The 27,141-nt window shown below is 35.8% G+C and overlaps 1 protein-coding gene across 1 annotated transcript; it reads left to right on the top strand.

The window, feature by feature from the left end:
- The first annotated feature begins 1,341 nt into the window (after positions 1-1,341).
- Positions 1,342-25,459, top strand: LOC101257108 (protein VASCULAR ASSOCIATED DEATH 1, chloroplastic). Its single transcript, XM_004229697.5, has 18 exons — positions 1,342-1,695; positions 1,896-1,955; positions 3,116-3,166; positions 3,344-3,409; positions 4,455-4,550; positions 4,659-4,757; positions 8,197-8,291; positions 8,365-8,549; positions 9,337-9,377; positions 9,499-9,586; positions 9,725-9,811; positions 9,897-9,951; positions 12,115-12,181; positions 16,949-17,048; positions 22,915-22,976; positions 23,067-23,109; positions 23,217-23,476; positions 24,901-25,459. The coding sequence occupies exons 1-18, from the start codon at positions 1,501-1,503 to the stop codon at positions 25,150-25,152; spliced, it is 1,902 nt and encodes a 633-aa protein (XP_004229745.1). The 5' UTR covers positions 1,342-1,500; the 3' UTR covers positions 25,153-25,459.
- Positions 25,460-27,141: the final 1,682 nt, after the last annotated feature.

Raw genomic sequence — 27,141 nt, 5'->3', positions numbered from 1 at the left:
CTCGCTCCTTGCTGGAGGAGCGGCATACCGGAAAAAAAAGCCCTTCCTCGGATTCAAACCGATGACTTTCTTAGCCTCTAATATTAATAAATTATTTCTTTACCTTCTTCCTAATAGTCGAATAGTATATCAGGTTTTATAAATTTAAGGTCGTTTGATAGTTGGTTTGAAAGTGTGTTATGTATGTATTAAGTTCGGAGACTCATATAACTACTACGTGTTATACTATGAATTATGAGGGAACTTATATACGCCCTATGTCTCAATTTTTGTGACACATTTCTAATTTTTGAGATTTAAACAAGTCTATGTTTGATCATAAATTTATCATATATTATTTAAATATTTTGAATTGTCAATAATTGTGACTTATAATACTTTTTACATAGATTACAAATTATAAATTTTATTTTTAATAATATGAAAATTCATGAGAATTTTTTTTATTAAACTTAAATCATTTGACTCTCGAAAAACTATTTATTTCACATAAATTGAGATAAATGAATTATTACTTTATGCAGAATAGAAGATGGATAACAAATACATGAATAACCAAACTCACATAACTAATACATATACGAAACAATACATATTTCTTTTATCAATTAATCCATGTATTACTAATTTTTACGTAGCTACCAAACCACCCCCTATGTTCTCAAAGTCAAAGCTATTTGATTATTCAACAGGGAACAAAACAAGGCTAAGATCCAATCTGTGCTATCAATATTATGATTAAATTAATTTTTTTAAGTGAAAAATTAAAGACTAAGATCGATAATTTTATGTCCTCTTTTCGCCCGTTTGAATTTTTACCTTTCTAAAAAAGTGAACTTACAAAATCTACATATAAAAAAAACAATAACTATCACATAAGTCCGTGTGTATTGCATAAATTAAAAATACATTTCTTTACTAAGTTTCAACAATTCTTTTTCTTAATATATACTTTACTTTTTTCATTCAACCAATCATATACCTTTTTATTAAAAAAAGTTCCAACCATCCTTAATATCTACTTTACTAAGTGGTTTTGTTATTATATTTTATATCTCAATCATGTACTTTAATTTCGTAATTCACGTACCTAACTCTAATAATAGTGATCTAACCATTATTTAAAGCATGTTCGCATTGATTTATTTTATATACTTTTAAATTAAAATAGATTTTGAATAAAATTTAAAATATTAAAAACTTATTAATATTTATTTTAATTTAAATTCAAAATATTAAAGTAAATCAAAAGTTATATATCAATTTTTTTTAAAATTTGAATTATAAGTTAAAAATCAATCGAAACGTATTTATAGTTGAAGATAAAAGGAAGCAAAAAGGGTCAAATATAGGCATATTAAAATGATCCGGTAACAAAACGACAACGCGCTGGGACGTTGATGTAACCGACACGTCAACGCCCGTGATAAAATAGCCGTTTATACTTTCTTTTGACTCTTCGTTGGCTTATAAATTAATTTCACAACCACCATCACCGTCATGGCTGCCGTCGTCGTACCGGAGAAGATCATGTCGCCGTCGCCTCCGCCGTCGCAGCATATGCATCTCTCACCTCCGACTTCCCGGCGCAGCACGGACACATCCTCTGGCACTAACGCCTCTCCCGATCGCCGCTCTTCCCTTGATCTTCCCTCATCTTCCACCTCTAGCCCATCACGGTTGTCTGATGCTCAGGTTACTATCTCAATTGATCTTCTACTTGACATTGCATTTGAAGTTCGAATTATTAGTATAACGCTTCAGAGAAAATTTCTTCTCTGATTTTGTTCCACTCAAATAACAACGTTCAATTTTCAAGATTTTTTCTACTATGATGAGTATGTTTTAAACAATTTTCCTTGTTGTGGTTGCTCGATGGTTTGACTTTGTGACAGAATCAGCTAGCTTTGAAGAGTGAAGAGTATCGACTACTTTTTCGTTTACCACCTGATGAAGTGAGTGAAATTCTACTCATGTGCTTAGTTTCTTGAACTGGTTATTTCCTAACAAAAACTATAATGTGCTTGTAAATTTGAGGGATACTCAAATCGTTTCTTTAAATTGGATTCTCTGTGAATTTCCTAGCCTTCAATTTGTTGTAGTTTGTTTTATGGTTATGTATCAAATTGCTGTACTTTACTTTATGGTTATGTATGCTGTAGTGTGATTCACTGAGGGATACCATTTGTTCTTGTTTACTTGGTATTTTTATGTCTTTAGAAGTGTCGGTATTTCTAATTACCAATTCTTGTTTGGGGCATACTTCTGTAAGTCTAAAAAACAAGTATTCATTTGGAAATTTACCGAAAAGCTAATCATAGGTTCTTGCTCCCGTTGGACCATTTGTATCTATATGCATCAGGATCCTGGATTTTCGAATTGAGAGAGATACTAAGAAAGATCAAGAATTCTTGACTAGAACCTGGATTCATGTATTCCTTTTTTGGTGGTTATGGAAAATAAACCTCTCCGGTTATTGCCTATATATTTGGTTTAAATTTGGAATGAAGTAGGACGGTTGTGCTAGGTTGATGCTAGTGTATATTAATGTTGGATTATTCTAACTATGATCAGACCTCTAGAACTGAATGGATATAAAAGATTCGTATGACCGAGAACTTATTCCGGGTTGAGTCATAAACAGGATATGTTTCTGTTTGAGATGTCCGCATGCTTAAGAAAATAGTAGGTTGTTCACTCAAGTAAATGTGGTCCTAGTGCTTATTGGGGAAAAGTTATCTTGAACCGTTTGCTTAAAAAAAGTACTTAGATTTCATGTGTCAAAGTTATACTTGTATGTGCACCCCATATGTGTCAATTTATCAAGTTCATTTGTTCTGCATCTAATCTTTATGTGACTGTTTCAAACTAGGAATAGATATTATTTTTTGACCTTTTCTAGTATACATTTCTTCACTTGTCAAAGTGGTTGATTGAGCATGTCTGATGTAATCTCTGTCTCATCTGTATAAAGAACATACTTCTGGATCTTCTTTCGTGTGACTGAATAAGCTTTCAGATCTACATGCTAACAGATATTTTATGTTTATGTTCTGATACAACCACCACGCCTCCCATACAGTTGTGTCTGATCTTCCTTATAAATTCTTCATAGGTCCTGGTTCAAGATTTTAATTGTGCGCTGCAAGAGAATTTTCTACTTCAGGTAACCTTAAACTGTATGACATTTTATATCCCATAGACATTAGGAGAAATAGTCTAAGCTATAGTTGAACTTGTTGCTACTTGAACCACAATCATATTTCTTATATGTAACATATTTTTTTCTTTCTTTCTAATTTGGTTTACAAGCTGTTGTGAGTTGGTTGTACTTTTGTTGCAGGGTCATATGTATCTCTTTGTCCATAGTATTTGCTTCTATTCCAACCTCTTCGGCTTTGAGACAAAGGTTTGTTGTTTTGTTTTTTTTTATAGTTTGATCTTTTATAAAGCCTAGAGTTGATTGAGGTAGGATTTCACTGCTAATAAGGTGTTCATCGATTTTGTCCACAAATATAGCTGAGATTTATTAGTTCGATTATGCAACTGTTTTGGAATTCTTATTAACACAAAATATAATAGACATCACGAGGTCGAGAAAGAGATTTCATGCCAGTGTGAGAAGGAAAATGCAATATTTTATCTTTTTGGAATCGTTTGTGGTGCCCTTCTTGATTGAATTTCAAATGAATCCCTCTTCGTAATTCAAGGTTGAAAGAACAGGTAGTATCTGTAATTTAGAACTGGATATGGCGATTGGATTTGCATAAGATACTTATATTCTAGCCATTTGAAATGGGTGCTTCAAGAAAGTGAAGATTCTGAGTAACACTAAATAAGGTTTGGTTCACATGTTTGGACTGATATAACATATAGAGGAGGATTTAGGCAAGGGCCGCTATGATATCATCTCATGTGTTAGTGGGAGGTCATCTGGAAAGAGAGATATAAAAAATGCTCATAGAGGGATGCTGTATTAATATTCTCTCTAAGCAGTTGCTTTGAGAAAAGTCTTGTGATCTGAAGCCTGAAGGTGATGGATATTTGAACACAAGGGAGACTCTCTTTTCTATGTCTTCCTTTGTATTTTCCCTTTTATTTGTTTTTCAAAATGGGCTTTATAAATATGTATCAATTTTATAATTTTTTTGTTGACTTCGTGCTTGTGTGCTATTGAAATACTTTGGACTTGATGCATAAAATCGTTCCTGCCATTGTTGGCAATAGAAGGGTACATCATCATGAGGTCCTACTGAATGTGTGTAAAGAATTTATTTGTATGTATGCTTCATAAAGCAGTTGATTGTTAAGCTTCTACGACTGACTAATAAGCTCCATTGGACATTTACTAAGAATTTATACTGCATGACCTATGATGTCAGCTTATGTCCTATTGTTTCTCTTTCTCTTTCATTTTACCTTGATGCAGACTAAATTAATATGTTCATCTGCAGAAAATTATTCCTTTTCATGAGATAACGGCAGTACGAAGAGCTAAAGCTGCGGCCATATTCCCGACCGCAATAGAAATAGTAGCTGGAGGAAAGAAGGTGATGTCCTTGATCTGTGATGCTATGTTACCGTGCTATATGCCTGTTCTCGTCCTTTCAGATTACTTCTTACATGGCAAAGTCTTGACATGCCTTTTGTTAATGCAGTACTTTTTTACATCTTTCCTTTCCCGAGATGAAGCTTTTAAGCTTATCGATGATGGTTGGCTACAACACAATGGTGCAGCTAAGGAGTCTGCGGATCTGGTGTGTTTGTAACTCATAGCTTGGCCATTTATAAAATGCATAGTCATGTTGCAATATGAAGCATTCCCATGTCATTTTTCCTAGTGCTGGCAACTTATGAATACTCTATTTGCACTATCTTGGTTACTCAATAATCATCATGATTAGTTATTCCTTGTGTAGCCCTGCATTGATTTATTTGCCAGTTACTTAAAACCTTGTAATGGTTTTTGTTACTTTCAACTCTGAAGATGAGTGAGAAGAACATAACTTTTCTAGGGATATAAATTCAAAAAGAAGGATGCTGCAGCTTGGGGTGGGTATAGTTTAGGCCAACCTGAAATCCAAACTAAAATCCGATTCTTTAGGTTATCTGGATTATGGATTGGCCTTCAGATTTTTTTTTATTTTAAGAATTTATGGATTTTGGATTGGATGTTGGATTTAGTTTTACGGATTTGCGGGTCTTGAATTTTTTATACCTTATATTCATTCCTACCCATATTATATGTGCCAAATACTAATAAGTCCAATTCCAAAGGTCCAATAGATAAGTATCCAATGACCCTCTTAAGTGCCACACGACATGAGAGGCAGAGTAACCTCAATTCTTGTTAATGGTACAGAGTTATACATTCTAATGAGCGAAGTATTAGGTAAATTGAGGTAATTTGTAATGGCTTGCCTTTAGGCTCAAGGTCAAAACTGAAAAACTGAACTTAAAAAATCTAATCCCATCCGAGCTTATTTTGATTGAATAATGATTGTCGTTTCTTCAATCTTAAAATTGAATATCCTAGCTGGAGTGTGTATGTAATGACCCAAGGTAAACCCCTAGGCGTAAGCGTATAAGACCCCGACAAGTTCCATGAAAGCCACTTAGTATACATAATAAGAGATAATAGAAAATTGAGAGAATTTAAAAGACAATTTCAAAACATAATAAAATGAAGCGGAAGTCTAACAATGTCTCAAAGCCATCTAGTACAAGGGAGTAATCGGGACGTAGCTCGTACATCAAGTTCAAAATTTGAAATGTAAAGAAAATACGAAATAAAGGCTTGGTCCTCGGAACATGAGAATTCACCAATTTTCAAGCTAAACTAGAAGATCCCTAGCCACGGAAATGCGAATCTGGAACTTCGGACCCTACATTTTTATTAGAAATGTAGGCAAGAGTATGCATCAGTATGAAAATTTACCTAGTATGATAGCAATGCATAAAACATATTAAATCATGTTATATGGAATGACCAAGTTAAGACATGAATTAAAAAGAGTTAGAAACATAAGTCATAAAACACATTGTCTAAGCAAGGTAACATCTTTAAAACATTCATGAGTTCTAAAAGTAACCTTAGTTCATTTTTGTGGAGATTTGCCTTTAATCGACATGTAAGATCATGTGGACTATTAACATGGAATCTGATGTCTACCCCACACCAAAAAGGGATGTCTTACTTGCCAAGGTAAGAACATGAACTTCTAGCTTATGTGAATCTAATAGTTAATGTCTATCTAGACAACCTATGATGACACATAGTTTATGGGACATGGGTAATCGCCACTTGTCCACTCGGTGCTAAGCATAAATCCCACGGAATATTGGGTTATTCTTAACGTTTTTATCATTCATGAGACACGCGTAATCGCCACTTGTCTTAGCATGGGAGGTCATGAGTAATCGTTGCTTGCCTCATTATTAGAATAACTCCTTAACTTTGATTCATTTTATGTGAGAAAACCTTTTACATTCATATGTATATGAGAAATGCTTTCACAACACAACAACAACATTGATGCTTCACTCTCAAAGCATCCTTAAAACATTTACATCAATTTCATAAGAACATGCATAATTTCATAAACTCATCTTTCATAGTTCAAAACTCACATTATATCATCATAGCTTGGAAAACATGGGTATGCATGGGTTCATGAGAATTCATCTTAAAATCATGGAATTTTCTCAAATTCATGCATAATAGTTCATAAAACAATCAAATAAATCAACATGGAAAGGAACCCATGACATGGGAGAAAAGCTTAACTTCAATTGGGGATTTCTAACTTCAAAATTGAGAAATTTAGGAACTCTATAGAGAAAAGGGTTCCATAGATGAATACTATCACGCCTTAATGCCAAAAGCTTGACTTCAATGGAGGAATTGGAGAACTGACTTGAAGTTTGAGAGAATGAATTGATTTGGTTGGAACACTTTGGGGGTTAAAACTTTTATATAGGCTTCTAATAGAGGGAAAAACGACATAGTATTATACTAGAATAATTAGGAAAAGACCCAAAAGCCCTGTCAGACTCCCATCGACGGCCCGACCTACGGTTCGTGGGTCCACCTACAAACTGTCCTGATCGACCGTGGATGGGTTCAAAGACCATGATTTTTGGACCCCAATGACGGACCCATGTACACTTTGTGGGTCACCTATGGGCTGTACATGCCCAGTCGTGGGTCTCAACTTTGACTCCTAAAATTTCTCCAAGTCTAGGACTCACCTACGAAACCTACCTACGACCCGTGCACTAACCAACCGACATTTTGGAAAACCTTTGGACTGCCACCCACGAAATGACTCACGGACTGTGTGTCAGTCCACGGTCCGTGGGTGGCTTCGTCGGGACTGGCACCAGATCCTGCAAAAAGCTGCAATTCTACCCTTTTTGAATCCGATGTGTTAACAATGTAAGGATGTTGAATTGAATATTCCAAGTTGAATCTCTATTACATGTTTCCACGTTACTTTTGGATTTATTTCCTTCAATTTCTTTTAGTTATTATTGGTTGAATTTCAGATGAAAGTAATTAGAATTTCTTCTTTATCGATATTTTTCACCGTGGAAATGAAACATGATATGCAACCAAAATTTAAGCAGTTGCTTGAGGGGGTGCTTTTTCTTGATAGTCTTATCTATGGGACTATGACTTGCATTTTTTGCATGAGAATACCTGATAGTAAAATGGATGGGATTCAGCTGTACCCTTCTTTGATATGGGTACTAAGGATAGTTGTCCCCCTTAGTTCACAACCAAGCACATATAATTTGGAGTTCTGATGTGAAGACCTTTGGCTTACTCGTTGCAATGGTGCTGATTTCTGGCTAAGTTGCGTGTCAAGTCTCAGATATTTGGGTCATGTGCCATTTTGATGCTTCACTGGCATTCTTTAAAGTTGCTTGTAAGAGCATTGGCATCATCTCTCTTAGATTGTTTCCTAACCATAATGGCTCTGCAGAAGTTCTCTGAACTTGGAAATTTTACTTCCTGGTTTCTTCTTTTTATTGCTCTTTTATTTTGCAAAGAGAAGTTTGAGGATTTTCCTTGTATTCATCTTCTGAGGAATTTCTGCTTCAATCCAATGAAAATATTTTTGCTTACCTTATGTGCTTTTCTGAGTCTTGTCATTGCAGTTGTAACTGTTTTGAACTTTGCTTTGATGTCAGGAACCACAATCTGATCTAACTTTCCTAGATAGTGGAATAGTAGAAGGAGCAGATAGTTTCAGGCAGGCTACGGAACGGGTGGAATGCCTAGAAAGGTATCTAGAGTCAAGTTAGGAATCAACTGCCCTTTTTCTGGAGTTATTTCAGTCTGTTCATACATGTGGCCAGGAATGAGGACAATATGGTACAGGAAGACTCAAAGCCATTAGTCAATGGTCAGTTTGAAATTGTATCAAACCCTTCACGAGTGCAGGACAACGTGGAGGAAGAAGTGGTTATTGTTCAAAATACTGATTGTTCACCATCTGAAAAGTCCTATGGTTTGAAGCAGGAGGATTCAGATGCACCTAGGGGTCAGTCAAATGTCCTTTGGGCTTTGTTATTTTTCAATTGTGTTCAACAGCCTTTTCCATTCAATTAATGAATAATAACTTCTGCTATTTAAAGAAATGATGCTTATTCATAAATGACTGACATGTCGAGATTATCTGCCTCTCCTGTGACAAAAGTATGCTCATGTTGCCTTGCCCTTGCACTTAATTTCTTCATGAACACAAAGAAGCTGCAGTGAGACGAGACTTAAACATGAAATAGAATTAAAGCTAAAATACAATGAGGCTTTTAAAGCTTCGCTGTTCATTTAGAACCTTCAACTGGGAGGGGCTGCCTTTTCCCTTCCCTTGATAATCTATAGTGCCCTCTCTTTGGTTCGGTTTTTTAATCCTATTTCTGTGCCTCTGTTTGCTAAAATGGTGGTGGACATGCTCATCACAATGTGAGAGTGTTCTGCTAGGACTTCCCTTTTTTGTGAATGAAGAAACATTTACTAGGCTTATGAGCAGGTTTACTTCCCTAGTACTAGACACAGATGCTGTCTGGTATTTTCTTCAAGGGTGGGTGTCTATTCTTAGAGTTCAGTACAGGTTAATGCTTAAGTTTTATTAGGCAGATGAATACCTTTAACCAGAAACAATATTCTTTTTGGTTCTAGTATCCATAGGTCGAAAAGCGTATAAAGGCTTAAAGCAACTGTTTCTTGGACTCCACCAGTGAAACGTTCCTTTTTTTATGCCATCTTATTCGTTGTTTTCTGTTAATAAATTTAGCTTAATTGCTTCTTTTATTTTTTCCTTCATGCAGTCCCTGAAGGGTTTACACTTGTTGCAGAGGCAAAATTTCCGGTGATATAACTTTTTGTCTTTTTTCCAAAATCTTTCATTTGTTCTGAATCCCTAGTTTTCTGTGTGATGGACGTGTAATGACTATAATTGGACTGATTTCAACCTAGCATGTGTGGTGCAGGTTACGGTTGAGAAGTTCTTTGAACTCTTCATTTCAGATGCCGGTGTTGCTTTTCAGGAGTCATTCCGTAGAAACTGTGGTGATAAAGGTTGACATCATTCATGGATTTTTCTGAAGCAGATATATTTCAACATATTATGTTAGTTAGCTTTAAAAACAATGAATCACAATAAACTTATGAGTAATTATGCAGTTTCTCACCTTAACCTGTGGTCTTGTTTTTCAGATTTTAAGTGTACACAGTGGCGTCCTCATGAAGAATTTGGGCACACTCGAAATTTGTCGTTTCAGCATCCTATTAAAATCTATTTAGGTTTGACTATATGCCTCTATATAACATGGACTCTCTCCAATGGATTTAAGATATTTTTTTTATGACTAATGTAAGGTTTCATTAGGTCCAAAATTTGGTGGCTGCCACGAGTTTCAGAAGTGTCGTCGTTACAGAAACAGGTAATCTTTTTTTTGTCCAGGAGATCTGTCCTAACTTCTACTATCTTGCGACTGTAACTCATTGATCTTTTTTCCTACCGATACTGGCAATTTAAGTTCTTTCTCAAGGCTGTAATTCTCTGTGCTTCTCCATGCACCAGTGTGTCTAATAAATGATAGAGTTCTTCTATGCATAACATCATTTTTGTGGTTATGTTTGAGTTTCTCCAAAAGTCAGAGGGGTTTGAGCCACCTATAAGTTAATCAGTCAACAGGCTTTGGTTTGTGCGAAGTTGTCTAGCTAAACATTGAGTGTGCTATGGATTCTTTACTTTTATATGCATCTTGTATTATCAATATCAATAGTCTATTTGTCTCTATAAAAAGATAACACTTTGCAAAGCACATGCTTCTTTAAGATCTGTCATTCATATACTACTTTTGGTGTATTCATGAATATCCTCAAGGGGCCAAGGACATTCCTGGTGTTTTAGATTATTTATGACGTTTAGGTGGTAGGTTTTGCTCATATGACTACTACTTGTAATTATTACTGAAGTACACCTTTGGTGTAGTACTTTGTTTATTATAATATGTTAACTGCTAAAAAAAAGGTCCATCATCCATGTACTTAACGAAACCTTCAACTCTTCCTTTTTGGTAATTTAAGATGTTTGTCACATAAAAACATATGTCAAGTACATTATTACTAATGTTTTTCACAGCTAATATATGATTGAGACACCCGGTAATCATATAGGCACAAAAATTTAGCAAATCGCGAAACAGTACGGTAGTAGTTTGGTTGGCTTTAATATAGTGTCCCCAGTAGCAGCCAGCTCTGTCATCTGCCAAACAACCATGTTAATAATAGCAAGTCTGCCATCTTTCAAACAATCATGTTAATTCAGAAATTATTAGGCAATCACGCGGTAACAGTGGTCTAACATCTAGTATCAGCTCTTGTTAGCATACCTGGCCATCTCCTGGCAGAAACAGAGTCTGGATAAGATCTCTGACTTGGGGTTTTTATGTCCGTATTTCAGTTTGATGGGTGGTTGGGCAAGCATTAGGTTTGTGCGACATAGTTTTTTATATTTTACATGGTAATAGTGAGGAGTTAATGTATGGGGCCAAAATATAACAACTTATTATTCTATAAGTTGCAGCCTAAAAGTGCTACTAATTGGTAGAAAAAAATTGAAAGAGAATATTGTTTGAGGTCTAAGTTAAGTGATGAGAGAAAGAAATAGATGAATGGAGCAGTGATTTATTGACAAAAGCATGTAGGCTGTAGCCATGTACTAGCTTTTGGCTCTTAATTCCTTGTTAGAAGAGATGATTCGCAAAAAGAGGTTCAGAAGAAGAGACATTTTGATGTTTTTGGGTTGACTGATGATAAAATTTAATAAAGAAACTTTATGTGTGTTGGATTTTATGCATCAAACTACGTATAAATGAGTGCTACATGTGCAAAAAAGATGAAAGAGGATACCAAAGGCCTCCTTATACATACCTGTCTTAATGTTGTAGAATCTGATACCTAAAATTCTTTGGAATTCGTCAACATACCCCAGAATTTCTCATGATGCTGATTGGAAGCTGGTATTCTTGTTCCTGTTAAAGAACCTTTAATTTGGTTTAAAAGACAAATTATTTGGCATTGGAATGAAATGGACCTGAATAGAGAAAGAATAAAATGATACTAATTTGTTTTGATTGAAGCATAGTTGATTGATTCTATCTTTTTTTGGTATAAACAGTTGATTGAAATTCATTGATTTTTAAAATTCACTAGGATATCCCAATGAATCAAGTAACCTTCGGAACAATGCCGTTTGGTCCATAAAAAGAGTTGAATCTTTAAGGAAATGGCATGTATCCAGGCCTCTATCCTCCTCTTAAATCCCCCTCTTCCATATATGGCTTCAAGAGAGAAGAAAATCTATTTCATTTCACTACTGTAATGAGAATCTTTTTAGTTGCAAGTTGGTAAATTCTTTAGACACGTAATTGATCTATTTTCTTCCTGAAGAAATGTCCCATGCCTGCATATGTCGTAGACAGTTTGATCTTTTAGACTCTCTTCTGTTTTCCCTATCATTTAGAAATGCACAGCTTTTAGTGTGTTGATTTGCTATTGATATGTAATGTTGTTATTTTAATATGCTACTTTGATTTCAGTCACCTGGTGATTGAGTCATCACAAGAAATCAGTGGTGTTCCTTTTGCAGACTATTTTCGAGTGGAGGTATGAGTTTTACTTTTCCTAAGGTCTGATTTCTCGTTAGAAATAGTACTCCCTGCGGTTATCTACTTCTGGTTTTGATTAGAATTTATTTCAAAACTGCACTTGCCTCTTATCGTTAGGGTGGTTCCAATTCATGCTAGATGACTGATACAGATATTGGTTCCAAGGAAATACCTCATAGATGGAAACGTAAAAGGTAGACGTTGACTGAAAGCAAAAAAAGAACCTTACCCCCCCCCCCCCCCCCCCCCCTCCTCTTTATTTTTTCTTCCAACTATGCCACTGTTTTTCCTCCTTCACACATTGCTATCATGTTCGCAAATGACCATTGCTACACTTTTGTAATCATCAGTCACTCCATTGCACACCAGCCTAAGGGGTCATTTGTCTGGAATATACGGGGCTAGATTTGGTGGAATAAACTTGTGTAAACGTTTGATGGTTGGTCTTCAGTGCTTAATCTAATTTTCAAGGATCCACTAGATTTAGGGCTTTTTGGTATTTCCCGTTCTCTCTCCCACCGTCTCACCTTGGTGGCTTTTCACTGTAATTTTGTGTTCCATAGCAAATGCTCCTTCGATTTTGCTTTGTTTTTTTGGACTACATTCAACCTTATTTGGATATATCGACTTAGTGGTCGTATTGTAAAGATCTAATAATTGTATTTAAGTGTTACCTGCTACTTGATTAAGTGTCTAAACTACTAAAAAAATTAATGGGGGCTATCAATCACTTCCATTTATTGCTGTCATCCCTAAAAGGAAGAGGGTGATAAATCTTAGGGATTATAGACCTATTACTCTAATAAGGAACTGTGCACAAGATTGTGGCCTAAGCACTAGCAGAGAGACTGAAGGGAGTCATTGGCAAACTGATATCAGAACAACAAAGTGCTTTTCTTGAGAACAAACAAATCACAAATGCATCCTTGATTGCTAATGAGGTTCTGGATTGGAGAATCAGAAGTGGTGAACTAGGTCTACTTGCAAATTAGACATTGGAAAGGCCTTTGACCACTTGAGTTGGCCCTTCCTAAAAATCCCAAGACAAATGGGATTTGGAACTAGGTGGATAGAATTTTGTATTTCAAATGTGAAATACTCTGTTCTGTTAATAGAAGCTTTAAGGGGCAATGGAAGGTCTCATGCAGATGCTAAGTAAAGCAAAGGAGCTTCAGTGGATAAAAGGTTTTCAGGTGGCAGTAATCAAGTTGACTCAATCAACTATATGCAGATGATCACGATATCTTGTGATGCTGAGCGGTGTCAGGTTATAAATCTCAGCCTCATTCTACTCCTCCATGAAGCTTTAACAGGCCTGCACATTATCATGCTCAAGATTACTATCTATCCCGTCAATGAGGTTCAGAATCTGCCTTTTGGGTGCAACATTCAGATCCACAGTAATCTGGAATGGAGTAACAGAAAGAGTGGAAAAAATGGTTTGCAATATGGCAAATGCTATTGGGTGGGTGGGGTGGGGGTGGAGCCTGACTTTGATAAGTAGTGTGCTAGATAGCATCCTATGCCTACTTTATGTCATTATACTCTATGCCGTCTTCTGTCTTAAAACAACTGAACTGTTTAAGGAGGAGAATTTAATGGGAAAGCAACAGTGAGACTCGCAAATGCCCATTGTCCCTCAACAAAAAGTTGCTGGAGGATTTGGCATCGTGAATCTTGTACTACATAATGAAAACTTGCTAATGAAATGGTTTGTAGTACCAGATAGATGCTAGTTACTATAAAAAGATCATTATTGTCAAATTTGGAGCTTAGAATCATTGAGTCCAAAGGGATAGCACATGTCCTTCTGGTGTTGGCCCCTGGAAGCATATCAACAGCTTCCATCAAGCCCTATATCAGAACATATCCGGTAAAGTTGACAATGGTTTGAATGTGAAATTCTGGGGAGATAGGTGGACCAACTAACACTTGAGGACTCTTATTTTGGCTTATTCCTTATTGCCAGCAACCAGGATTACAGGATTCATCTGTGGCTCAAAATAGAGAGGAAAACATATGGAGACATTATTAGGAAGGAACCTAAATGACAGGGAGATCATTCTTCTGATAACTCTTCTAGCCACTTTGTATACTTTCACATTCACAGATCAGGAACATGATAAGCTCTTATGGGGAAGCTCAAAGTAGGGGAATTTCACAGTCAAATAAGGTTAGGATGTTTTGTGTTCTCAAAATGGTGTTCTTGAAGAAAGTCGCTGGAAACACATCTGGAGAACCAAAATGCCACTCAAAGTCTCTTGCTTACCTGTACAGCTCTTAGGGATGCAGTTTTAGCTCAAGACAATCTTTGTAAAAGGAAATTTGCTCTAGTTATCAGATGTTATTTGTGCCATCAAAGCCTAGAGATTGTCAATCACTTACTTCTTCACTGCCCTCTTACTTCTGAAATCTGGAATTCCTTCCTCCTCAGATCATCAAGGAAGCTTTACACTAGCTTTATTTTTGGGAGAGTTGACAAAACCATCAAGAAGGTCTGGGAAATGATTCCTTTAGTCATCTTTTGGGTTGTGTTGAATGAAAGAAACCACAGGTGTTTTGATGGGATGTCAATTCCAAAGCAAGCCCTGAAAGCTTGATGCGTAGTTGTTTTGTCTAAGCTGGAATTTTCTTACTCCTGTTAATAGCATGGACATTTTTTTGAACTTACTTAGCTCCATGGTACTAGACTACCACTAGTATAGCTTTTTTGTAATAGATGCTAACTGTTTTTTTTTGCTTCAAAAGGCCACTGCCTAATTCTTTTGCAATTTGGGACCTTCCAGTTGCCATATATCAATGACTATATCTTATTTCATCTAAAATGACCCGGGTATTTTGTACATACAATTCAAACACTAGTGGTTCATTCCTCCCAGCTATAAGACTCTCATACCCTGAAGGGCCAAAAGTTGGCTATCGTTTTTTTTTGGAGGCAGGTTGTGAGGTTGATTTGTTGATGGGAAGGACAGATTGAGTTGTTGCTGTTCTCTCACTTCATTTATTTTATTTCTCGGTCTCGGGGAGGACAGGGGATGGAATAATGTGACAAGCGTGATGGCTGTTGGTTGTCTGCACCGTTCTGTTTTGCTTAGGACAAAAATGCTACTTTCCTTGATAAAGTATTGAAAGGATTTTTATCTTTAAGTTGACCCATAAGGGTAATTTATCTTTCCAATCCCAAAACAAAGAGAGTTCGGCCCTCTTTTTTCGCTCATTCAGATGAAGAAATTCCGTGAAGACGACCAGAGATGCCGCCTGCTCTTTCCGTTCCTTCTCTTTAGGAGCGGAGCACTCCTCTTTGTTCTGCTCCTTTCTAATATCCAAAAGGGGGTTAGCCTGCAGAGCTATAGTTTAAAATTTAAAGAACCAAGGTAAGAGCTAGGCCCCTAGACGAGAGCCTCAAACATGGAATAGGCTGTGCAAGAGTGTCTAATTGCCACTTGACATTTGACTCGGTAGGATTTGGAAGCAATTGCATGAGTGCGCAATGTGAGTGTTGTCTTGGGCTAAGTGCTCTTGCTGACACTTGGGCAGTGCGGCTGCACCAAGGTGCCTGTGGAAGGCAAGACAGCCTTGGGATATTATCAAGCAAAAGAAGGCCTGGCATCAAGGCAAGTAAAAGGCATGCGCATGTCGGTAAGTGTGAGGCAGGCGTAGCAAGATGTGTGTGGCATAAGTGTCAAGGCCTTCTCACTTGGCGCCAAAGTGAGCATATTGTCCATAAGCATACCTGGCATATGGGCAGTTCCAAGCAAATATTATTCTAATCCTTGGTTGCACAGTCTGAATGCGGGAATGTGTCAAAGTGCCACAGTTGCACCAGATGGTTTTTGCTGGATTGTTGAAGAGCCTTAAACATAGATGAACAGTTGGGGTCCTCGGGTATGTCAACAGCATGATAATAATGTATTAGCATCTTCTAAGTGTTTCCTCGTCCCTTGTAACTTTCATTGGCTACATAATGGCCATGTCTACTTGTCCATTACGGCAGTTAGTGTTGTATTGTGCTGCAGGATGAAATTTGGGTACTCGTAAGTTCCTTTTGTGTTGGATTAAAACGCAGTTGGGAGTATTTTCTCGTAATCAGTATGCATATACATTTCTTTGTTCTTCAATTTAATTTAAAGTCTTAAATTAAAAACTATAAGTGGAAGGTTGGGTCAAGTTGACTAGATCGCCGTGCAAGATTTTTTAGAGGTCCCTGGGACAGTCAGATTATTAACAACTTTTATCAAAGAGAAAATATCCCTGGTACAGTAACTGTAGTTTGTCAGCTCATTGAAAATCTAACTGAATTTTATTAAAGTTAATTCTATTTGAATAACCAGCTATTTTTATGGAATTGCCGATTCTTATATGATGCTTGAATATGAATATAATAGTAAGGATATAACCACGAGAAAAAAATATCTATGAGCGAAGAAGAGCAGATACTTTTCCGCTGAGCATTTATTCTTGATAACTGTATTGAGTCTACAGATCTGTGTAATTGGTGTGTATTTCACATCGAAGCCTATTCTGCTGCCTACGCAAATGTAATCCCCAGTGTTCTGTCTGCCCATTATATTTTCTAGAAGTATTGTAGGCTGTCAAACAATGTCTTCTTTGACCACAATTATTTTGAATATGTTTATGCTTTAGGATTCCTTTTGTTATAGGAAGGGTGTGTGTGTGTTAGGGAGAAGGGGCTTATCATTGTTTTTTTATGTCCAAATTTTCTTATTTATTCTTTGGTGCTCATAATCTCTGTCTTTTACATTAGGCCTTTTGGGATGTAGAAAGGGATGGGGATGGACCCGAAGGAGGCTGCATTATGAAGGTGTACCTAAATCTGGTATTTACAAAGAAAACTATATTTAGAGGTGCACATCCTTATTTTATTCCTCATATACCTTCTTTAAGTTTTAGTTCTGTAGTTTCCAAAAAGAAATAGTAGGTGTGATATTTTATTCCTCATGTACCTTTTGAAGTTTAACTTCTGTAGTATACAAAAAGAAAGAGCAGGTGTGATCAAATCTTGCTGCAATGTTAGGAGGCACTGAATTCTGGGCTTGGCTATCATGCTTTTATTATCCCCTCCCTCCTCCCTCCCTCCCCCACCTCCTATGCAGGGTTTTTCTCCAACTCATCAATAAGTTATTAGTTTCATGAAAACAAACATCTTTCCTTCTCCTCATCTTCAAAAAACTGGAGCTTTTGGTGATAAATTAAATCGAATGCTTCTTCTATATGCTTATAGGCCTCTTCTATTCAAATGGCTTCTTCTTTATATCTCTATATTGATTTATTATTTGGCTCATAAGAAAATTTTGGTTGGAGCATGAGAGGATGACGATTATATAAATCAGTAAATAGAGAGAAGTAGTAGAAAACAAGAACTACTGGTATCATAAACTAAAAGCAACTGCACTCAAGGGCCACCTACGGGATACGAGTGCGCGAGACATTGTATTGAGTCAATGTTGAAATTGGAAAGAAATGACCTACGAGTGTGAGATATTGTATTGTGTCAATGTGGAAGTTGGAAAGAAATGCTTGATTGTCGCACATTCCAAATTATTTCAGAGACCATTACGATCCCAAAAGACGTTTTTCCCATATCCTGGGCTCTCCTTATCTAGGAAGATGTGTCTAGGATCTGGTAATCTGTGATTGCTTCTTTTGGTCGGCTTGTATTAACCTGTGCTTTAGCAGGCATATTATTTGACTTGATATTGGGATCTGGTTCTTTGTTTTCTAGAAGAACAAAATGTGGTTCCCTTTTACTTTGGATTCTTCTTGTCATAGTCAAATTTCATGAAGCTGGATAAACAAGACACGCATTGCCTGTTTGTCGGTGCTTGATAGATTAGTCAAATGATTTCATGTGGTTAGTACACTTAGATAGATTAGTTAAAATGTTGTTCCATAGATGGTACATAGGACTTATCCTTCCTTCAATTGAACCTTTGTTGTGTTTGGTATATCTTTTTTAGTAAGTGATTTCCAAGAGTTTATCTTATAAAGTAGAGGAATTATCTCACAACTTGGGAGCATCTCAATTGAAAAAACACATAGGCATCACAATTATATCTTTGAACAGTTAATAGTTTTGTATATTAATAACAAACTACACAAACGTGTGTAGTCCCCCATATTTACATCCAGATGAGCAGAAAAATGAGTTCCTAGTCCTTAATGTTCTCATAAGGAATCTAGTACATCAAAAAAAGAAAAGCCATAAACATTTCATCTTTAGTTTCTTTATACTAATGGCTTTGTCTTCAAAACAAACTTGATTTCGTTCTCCCCCACACAGTCTACCGACAAGCTGGGACAATTTTTCCATCCCTCTTTCTGATTGGAACACTGTTCCAGCATTGCAGCACCTCAGAAGGCTGTTCCTGGCATAGTCCAGCTAATGCCCCTCAAGTAAATGAAAATCTTCCACAACTGGTCAGTACAACTGCAGTGAGGTAAGAGATGAGAGATTGTTTCTGCTTCCTTACCACAGAGAAAACACGTTGAGCAAAGTTTATCTTTTATGAGTACAACTTCTTTAGCTAGCAACCAAGAGAAGTATGAAACTTTGCGGGGACCTTCCAGATCATCTTCCAAGGCCAAGTCCCACTCTGATTGTTTGAGGTTGTGAATACCATGGATGATGTTTTCACTGTAAATTTGTTTTGCTTTCCTTAACCATATCAAGCAATCTATCTGGCTCAGTTGATGTTCCTTTGAACTGTTGTAAAGTTCCAAAAAAGCTTACTAGTCTATCAATTTCCCAATCATTTAAAGCTTCTGAAACTCAAGTTTCCACCCCATTTCACCCCAAACCATTTCAATTGTTGAGTTCTCTTGTTGATTGAGGGAATATCTGTCCTTGTTCTATCCACTCATCATTCCATGGATCTACTTTTTTTCCATTACCAATGCTGAACATGGTTTTTGTTAGCAATTTGGGCCTCAAGTTCCTTGTGGATTTCCAGAGATCGACTGCATATGGACTATTGCTCATCTATTGCTCACTTTGGTAGTTTATGTTCCATCCAAAACCATATTTCTCCCTGATTACCTTCTTCCGTAATGGCTGGTCATCTGAGTTGAAGTTCCATATCCACTTCATCATTAAACTCCTGATTTTGGATCTTCATATTCTTAATTCCAGCACCTCCATTCTTCTTGCTGGTTAGACAAGACTCCCAATTGACAAGGTGTATTTTATTCTTCTCACTGTTCCCCTCCAAAAGAAGTTCATTCTTAAGGAATCCAACCTTTTCATCACAAGCAAGGTAAGGGCCGACGAAAATGGTGGGAATGACCAACCACCATGTAGATTTTGCGGAGGTAAGGTCTTACAATAACCCCCTTCCTGTATTGGATGCCAATATCCGTGTAGGGGTCAACGCCTGACCCCCCGCCCTCAAAGACAACAACAAAATAAAGAATTCTGAAACAAAAGAAGATAGAAATAGGGGTTGGACCGTTGTCTTATGTCAAGATGAAAAACTTCGATAGATGAAGCATGGGAAATTTCCTTTATTTCTGATATTGATTTGTAAGAATCTGAGCAGGATACAGATATTTGCTGGCTATCTTCCTTCAGCCTTAGTTGTGTTCTATCAGATTATGTTTCATCTTCTTATCATCCAGTGTATGTCCTTCAAGAAGGAATTATCTGTTGGCAAGGGTTATTATGAGGATCAAAGCTATACTTTTTGTTGCCCAAGTAGGAGTTCAAAGTGGGGTAATCTAAAGATTCCTCATTAGGATCTATGATATTATAGAAATTTGTGTTGGGTTAGGCTCTTTGAAGTGTGTTCCCATGCCCTCAAACTATTGACATGATGGAAAAACAGATAATGTTTCATCACATGGCCTGACATGTAATGATGGAAAATGCAGCAAGAAGTTTTCACCTAACGACATGACATGTATAGCAGTTTTGGCTATTGAGTATTGACATATCAAAATTTGAGCAGGGTGAGATACGACAGTAATTTCTGGAAATGTTGTGGGTTTGATGTGCATTTTACTATACTTTCGTGTCCTGTTGGTTGTAATTCAGAAAGTTAAAATATGAATTAACTTTTTTTAGAACAGGTAAGATGGTGTGTTATATATCACAGTATTATGGAAGTCTGGGACTAAGCTAGTGGCAGGATAATTTGCAACCCTTCTGTACCAAAACTAAAAGAAGGTTTCTCTGGAATGAGCTCCTATTCCTGTAGTGAATCTATGAACCTAACATGTAATTTTCATCTTTAACATTTTTGCATCTTGTAAATTACATCAAAAGGCCATAAGCCATAAGCAATTGGATGTAATCTTTGGAACAGTCTTCATTTTCCGTTCGAGGAAGCATCCTTCATATAACCCAGCAGAGACAGTGTCTGACATACTTTTTGCACCGAGTTCTGTAATCCTTCAACCCCCCAGCTTGTCAAAAGATCATTCATGGTGAACGCCACGACAAAATGAACTCTAAATAGATTGATAACGTGCCCAAATCAGCCTTGAGGCAGGCACTGTATAAAAAGACAACTGCTGCTTTCCTCTGCACTGTTACTCAAAAAACATCTGCGGCAAATATATAGTCCTTTCCTTTGGAGGTTTGCTTGAGTGAGACAAGCATTATGTGAGGCTAGCGACAAAAAATAGCTGACTTTATAGGGCAGTTTCAACTTCTATAATTGCTTCCAAAGCCAAACTGTGCTTTCCTCTGCACTACTACACAAAAAACATCTGCGGCAAATATATAGTCCTTTCCTTTGCAGGTTTGCTCGAGTGAGACAAGCATCATGCGAGGCTAGTGAAAAAAAATAGCTGACTTTATAGTGCAGTTTTAACTTCTATAATTGCTTCCAAAGCCAAACTGTGCTTCTGGATCTCTTCACTGTTGAGAGCCTTGCAACAGGAATAAACTGAGAAGTGTCCAGTGTTTTCTGTGTCATCCATAGTATAGTGTCAGATACTTCTTCATTCAATGGTACCCTCTCCAGATCATGCAATAGTAGAGCTGTTCTAGTAACTTCCCAATCATAACAATTTCTGGTAGAGCTGTTCTCAGAGCTTTTCAATCAAAACAACTTCTGCAAAACTCTAAGCACTAATTATTTCCATTCCAAGAATCTGAGACTAAACTACCTGCACTTGAAGGAGCCTGTCGATATCTTAATACTTGATACTGAGTCATTAAGGGTGCGTGTCCTATTCAAGCGTCTTGCCAAAATCTAGTGTGTTTACCATTACGAAACTTGATCTTTGTTTTTACAACAAAATCAGACATAAGCTAGATATATGCTTCCAAAGGCCTAAACCATGAGAATAGTTAAATAGGACCAGTCAACCGGATGCTTTGTTCTCCATATTTATCAGATATGACCCTTCTCCACTAGCTCTCATTTTCTTTTCCATGTCTCCATTGTCATTTCATCAATAAGCATTGTTATGGACCTTCAAGTTTCTGATGGAGAGATCGTCTTTCAAGAATCACATTGTCCCACTTCATCAAAATAATAGATCCCTTATCTTTATTACCACCCCCACAAGAAACTCCTCCCAACTCTATCCAATCAGTTTCTCTCACCGAGTGGTAAAGGAAATAAGGACATAAGACATGTAGTTAGAGAATACAAAACACTATTGATAAGCACCACCCTACACCTAAAAGATAAGTATTGTCTTTTCCACATAGCAAGTCTCTCTTCACATCTCTCTCAATCTCTTTCCACTCATGTTTCTCCTTATACCTAGCCGCCAATGGCATTTCCATATATTCTATGGGTAGTTCGCCAATCTGACAACCCAAAACATTTCCTAATCTAGGTAAGTTTTGCGCCCATTTACTGTGAACAGAGAGCTTTTTTCCAGATTTATCTCAAGACCAGAAATCATTTAAAAAAGTAGTAGGATCATCCCTAAGATATTTCAATTGCGGACCTCCTCAGTCACACATAATATAAGCGTATCGTCTGCATACTGTATGTGGGAGATTTTCACTCCAGTTGACACAATGATATTGATTACTGGACCTTTTGTCTGAACACTTCTGGATAAGACACTCCATTGATATCGACAGCTGGTAAGTCTTCATGCTTAATGGACGAGTGTCAGTTTCTGATCTTTGGCACTTGAAATGTAAGCCCCGACTTTCCATTTCGCGACCCCATTGAAGAGTTAAAAATTGTTACGGGAGCGAAAAAATGAGGGTGGGGAGAGGGTAGGTATTGTATCTAGCACGTATCGTGGGTAGCTAGCTGCAGTGTAGTCAAAGGCGCGCTTAAGCCCTAAAGCGATGCTTAGAACGTGTTGAGCGCTTCACCTCGCCTTATGTGCGCTTCAGTGTCGCCATCAAGGTTCTAAGACAAAATTTACCTTGCCAACGAGCCTCTTCTGAAGAAGTGACACTAAACAATTGAAAGTTCATTTTATTATAAAAGCTTCTATTTCTTTGGTCATATATTTTTCATTCATGTTTATAATTGTTAGTCTTGGACTAAACATATATATTTGTAATTTTTCTCCCTTTGCGCCTTTCTCATTAAAACCCACGCTTTATTTGCGCTTTGCGCTTTAAAGCCCCAACAGACCTTAGAGCTTTTTTGCGCTTTTCTCTTTTGATAGCACTGGTAGCTGTATATCCTTGTTAGTTTCGCTGCTTAAGCAGTTACAGAGAAAAAGGTAATTTATGATGTTCGCCTTACGAGAACTTTTGTGTCGCTGCTAATTGCTTGGGAATCTCTGCAGGGAAGATAGTGCAGTCTACAATTGATGAATGTCGAGCCTTGTATGTCAAATGGATTGCCCTTGTATATTCTTCTTCCTCTACAATTTCTTCTATTTTCAGTTTGCATGATCTTTACAGAAGATTAAAAGATTGACGTAGGTTTTTATTTCAGGCGCGTGAACTGTTGAAGCAAAAGAAGTTAGAGAAGGAAAAAGGTAGTGCTTCTGGAAACCTCTTGTATAACACCTTTGGTTATCTTATATGTTGGGCTATACATTCTTTGGTTCCAAGCTCATGTTATCTGATTAAATTATTCTGTCAGCTGATTGTCTAGCTGCTAATGTTGTAACAAGTGCTCAGCCAAAAGAAAGTTATGAACATGTAGAGAACATAGTTGAGACAAGTAAGGAAATCAGGTCACAAATACCGCCGCTCAACCAGCAAGCTGCAGATAGCAGTACTGTGTCCTTAACTTCCTCCTGTAGAGACTTCATGCTCAAGTGTTCAGCGTCCTTGAAATCTCAGAGCCATGTTTCCATTCTTATAGTGATCACCATTGCTGTGATACTGATTCTAATGCAGGTATGTTTCTCAATTTGTACCCTCTATATGAGAACTATGTTTTAACGAATTGTTAACACAGATTGTTCCTCTTATGATATTAGTTGTTGTTAGTGTTAAAAATAACTGAACACTCGAAGCTTATTTTTGGTCTCATTCTTTTTCTTGCTTTTCTGTTTAGCATCAGATACTCTCTGTAAACTAGTCTTGGCTCAGTGGAATTCACCTTTCAATGTTTAAGATAGCAATGCAGACACCCTGTCCTTACCATTTTAATTGATATGGGTTGACTTTCGAGGTTTTTACAGATAATTGTATTGGTCTTGTAAAGGAGTTAAAATAATTTGAATAGTGAGGAAGTGTGAAATGGTAAAACCAAATTAATTTTTGAAATAATGTAAAGTAGCATTTTTTGGCTATGTTGCTTGAATCTTCAAAAATGTCATTGGATGTGTGTTGGATCCTTCAAAAATAGTGCATTTCTTAAGGATCCGACACGGGTGCGGCAACATTTTTGTTGAGTCCGAGCAACTTAGTTTTTTGGCGACCCAAAGTATATGACCTAGTGTTCAATGAAGTGGGATGAGGACAATGAAATCGCGGGTTCAAATTCTGATGGAGGCCAAAAACACTGATTCCGCATTTGCCTTAGCATTGGGGGATAACTTTTCCCAGTATCTATGATGGGTGGAGGTAACACGTCCTTGGTGAACTAATTGAGGTGCGCTTAAGCTAGCTCTAACACCAACATCATAAAAATAAAATAAAATAAAATAAAGTAGCTTTTATTGAAATGTTACTTGCACTTTGGTTACTTCTTTTTCTGGATTGCTTTGGAGTGTTTTTCCCTGAGCAGAGGGTCTATCGGAAACAACCTCTCTACCTTTGAGGTAGAGGTAAGGTCTATGTGCCAGTGTGTATGTTGTTGTTATTTGAAGTGAAGGGGAAAAAAGTTAAACATATCAAAGTTTGAAATTATTGTTTTGACAAATGAAGGTAGAAACTTGGTCGATAAATTGAGACGAGTAAAGGGAGTGTAATAAGCTGAATTTTACAGCCTTACAGAAGTGTAACAACTTTAGTTTTCAAAAGTATGTTAAGGGCCCAGTTTGAAGGGAATGACCAGGTTATTTCTAGTATATATGCTTGGTTGCGTTGTGTTTATATGCATTTCCCTTTTCATTATGCCTTATTGGAAACAGGTCAAAAACTAGTATCAAGAGCTTCAAGCCCAGTCTGGCTTTTGTTTCAGTATGTCAATTTTGGTCATTGCTCTATTTTCTTTGTTACATTGATTTTCTACTTGATTTTATTTTTCTGTTGTGAGTTAAGGGGTTTCAAATGTATGATGGATCTGCAATAAATTGACCCCTTGATTGTGCAGTCAAGATAATGAAAAATAAATTTGCTGATTAGTCTTTTTGTCTCGTCAAACTTTGTCGCAGATGAGCATACTCGTGTTATTAGGCAGACCACAGCACGTCCAAGTGATATCTCAAGGGGACTCTGCAAGTAGCATGTATCGACTAGGAGAGACGGGTGTTGATATATTAGGTTTTCTGGATAAAAAGATTAATCATCTAAAAGATGAGATGTTTATGGTCGAAACACTGCTTGGCAAAATGCAGCAGGAGCATACACTTCTAAAGACACAACTAAAAGAGTTTGAGCACCTACGGAAGCTGCAGAAAGGATAAATGAGCTGTGTATATATATATATAGATGCTGCTGCTTCTTTTGTCCATTTTTATTTTCTTTCTTTGGTGAAAGGCTTGCATGCTGTACATTTTTTCTTATTTTGTGTTCTGGACACTCATGTGCATCTTCAATTACCACGTGATTGTACTATCTACGTAAAGTAAAATAATTGTAATTATGTAACAAATACAAGCCCCCTAAGAGCCTTTGTATCATGAATTGAATAATCTTTTATTGAGAATGGTAAAATATCCAAACTATGATTTGAATAATTATGGAAGTAGGACATATGGGCCTATTTGGAAAGTCATCTGGTAAATTGGATTTGGTATAATTGAGTGTACGTCCTATTTGGTTGACCATGTAATTATATGGTTAGAAGGTAATTGAGTGGCGTAACATAGTCATTCACGTTTGTTACTACGTAATCTTGTATCTAATACGATATAGTGTTTCAGTTTGAATAACTAATAATTTTGAACCTGCTCTTCTTTTTCTTCTTCCTCTTCTTCTGTTTTTTCACAATTAAATAATTGTATACTTTGCTCCTGTTAAGTGTCTCACTGATACCATTATATATGTTTCAGATCCGGATAAATAATTAGATGTAAAAATTTTTATTTTTCTTTACATTATTAATGTTTGTTACTACGTAGGCTTGTATGTAACATAATATACTGTTTTAGTTTTTATTTTTTTATAAATGGTGTAAAGTAATATTTATAAATTTTGTGATATTAAATTCCAGCGCGAGCGTGGGCAATTTTACTTGTTTTTAAATTAAAGTTCATTTTTGAATAAAGTTATGGACTTACATTTTTCGTTTCTTTTTAAATCAAATTATGTATGTTATGTTAAATTTTTTTTTTGAATGTAGAGCTTATGTTATATTATCAGTTTCATTGTTTTATGAGTATTGACTTGATATTTAACATTGCAATTTTTTTAAAGTTAGATTTGATAAATTGTCTTTTTGTCAAAATATTTTTTATTTTTATGACATTATATTGATAGTATCAATTATTTTTTTGTCAAAACATGCATTTCATGATGTTCATAAAAATTATGTACTTTTAGTTTTTATGATTAATTTAATTATAATATATTAAATTGAAAAATATAAATTTTTTATGACATTAGTTAATGACATATGTTTATTTAATAATATGTTTTCAAAAGACTATATATATCTTAATTATTCAATTCAATATCATTTATAAGGACACTTTTTTGTAATATAAAATTTTAATTTTAAATAGTTAATTTTTATTTTTAAAATTCAATATAACCTTATGATTACACTTGTTGATCAAGGATAAATTACATGAAATTGTACATTTTAATAAATAATTACTGATTTTAGTGATACTTTTTATTTATTACTATTTACAGCATTATTTTTAAATTAAAGTTCATTTTTGAATAAAGTTATGGACTTACATTTTTCGTTTCTTTTTAAATCAAATTATGTATGTTATGTTAAATTTTTTTTTTTTGAATGTAGAGCTTATGTTATATTATCAGTTTCATTGTTTTATGAGTATTGACTTGATATTTAACATTGCAATTTTTTTAAAGTTAGATTTGATAAATTGTCTTTTTGTCAAAATATTTTTTATTTTTATGACATTATATTGACAGTATTAATTATTTTTTTTGTCAAAACATGCATTTCATGATGTTTATAAAAATTATGTACTTTTAGTTTTTATGATTAATTTAATTATAATATATTAAATTGAAAAATATAAATTTTTTATGACATTAGTTAATGACATATGTTTATTTAATAATATGTTTTCAAAAGACTATATATATCTTAAATATTCAATTCAATATCATTTATAAAGACACTTTTTTGTAATATAAAATTTTAATTTTAAATAGTTAATTTTTATTTTTAAAATTCAATATAACCTTATGATTACACTTGTTGATCAAGGATAAATTACATGAAATTGTACATTTTAATAAATAATTACTGATTT

The sequence above is a fragment of the Solanum lycopersicum genome, chromosome 1 (assembly GCF_036512215.1).
Source record: "Solanum lycopersicum chromosome 1, SLM_r2.1".
NCBI lineage: Eukaryota > Viridiplantae > Streptophyta > Magnoliopsida > Solanales > Solanaceae > Solanum > Solanum lycopersicum.
The sequence above is the reverse complement of the archived record's forward strand: the minus strand, read 5'-3'. Positions and strand labels throughout refer to the sequence as shown.

Excerpts from the sequence above, each read along its gene's own strand:
- LOC101257108 (XM_004229697.5), top strand. The coding sequence starts at position 1,501 with ATGGCTGCCGTCGTCGTACCGGAGAAGATCATGTCGCCGTCGCCTCCG. Across the intron at positions 1,696-1,895 it reads CACGGTTGTCTGATGCTCAG|AATCAGCTAGCTTTGAAGAG; the intron begins GTTACTATCTCA and ends ACTTTGTGACAG. Across the intron at positions 4,551-4,658 it reads TAGTAGCTGGAGGAAAGAAG|TACTTTTTTACATCTTTCCT; the intron begins GTGATGTCCTTG and ends TTGTTAATGCAG.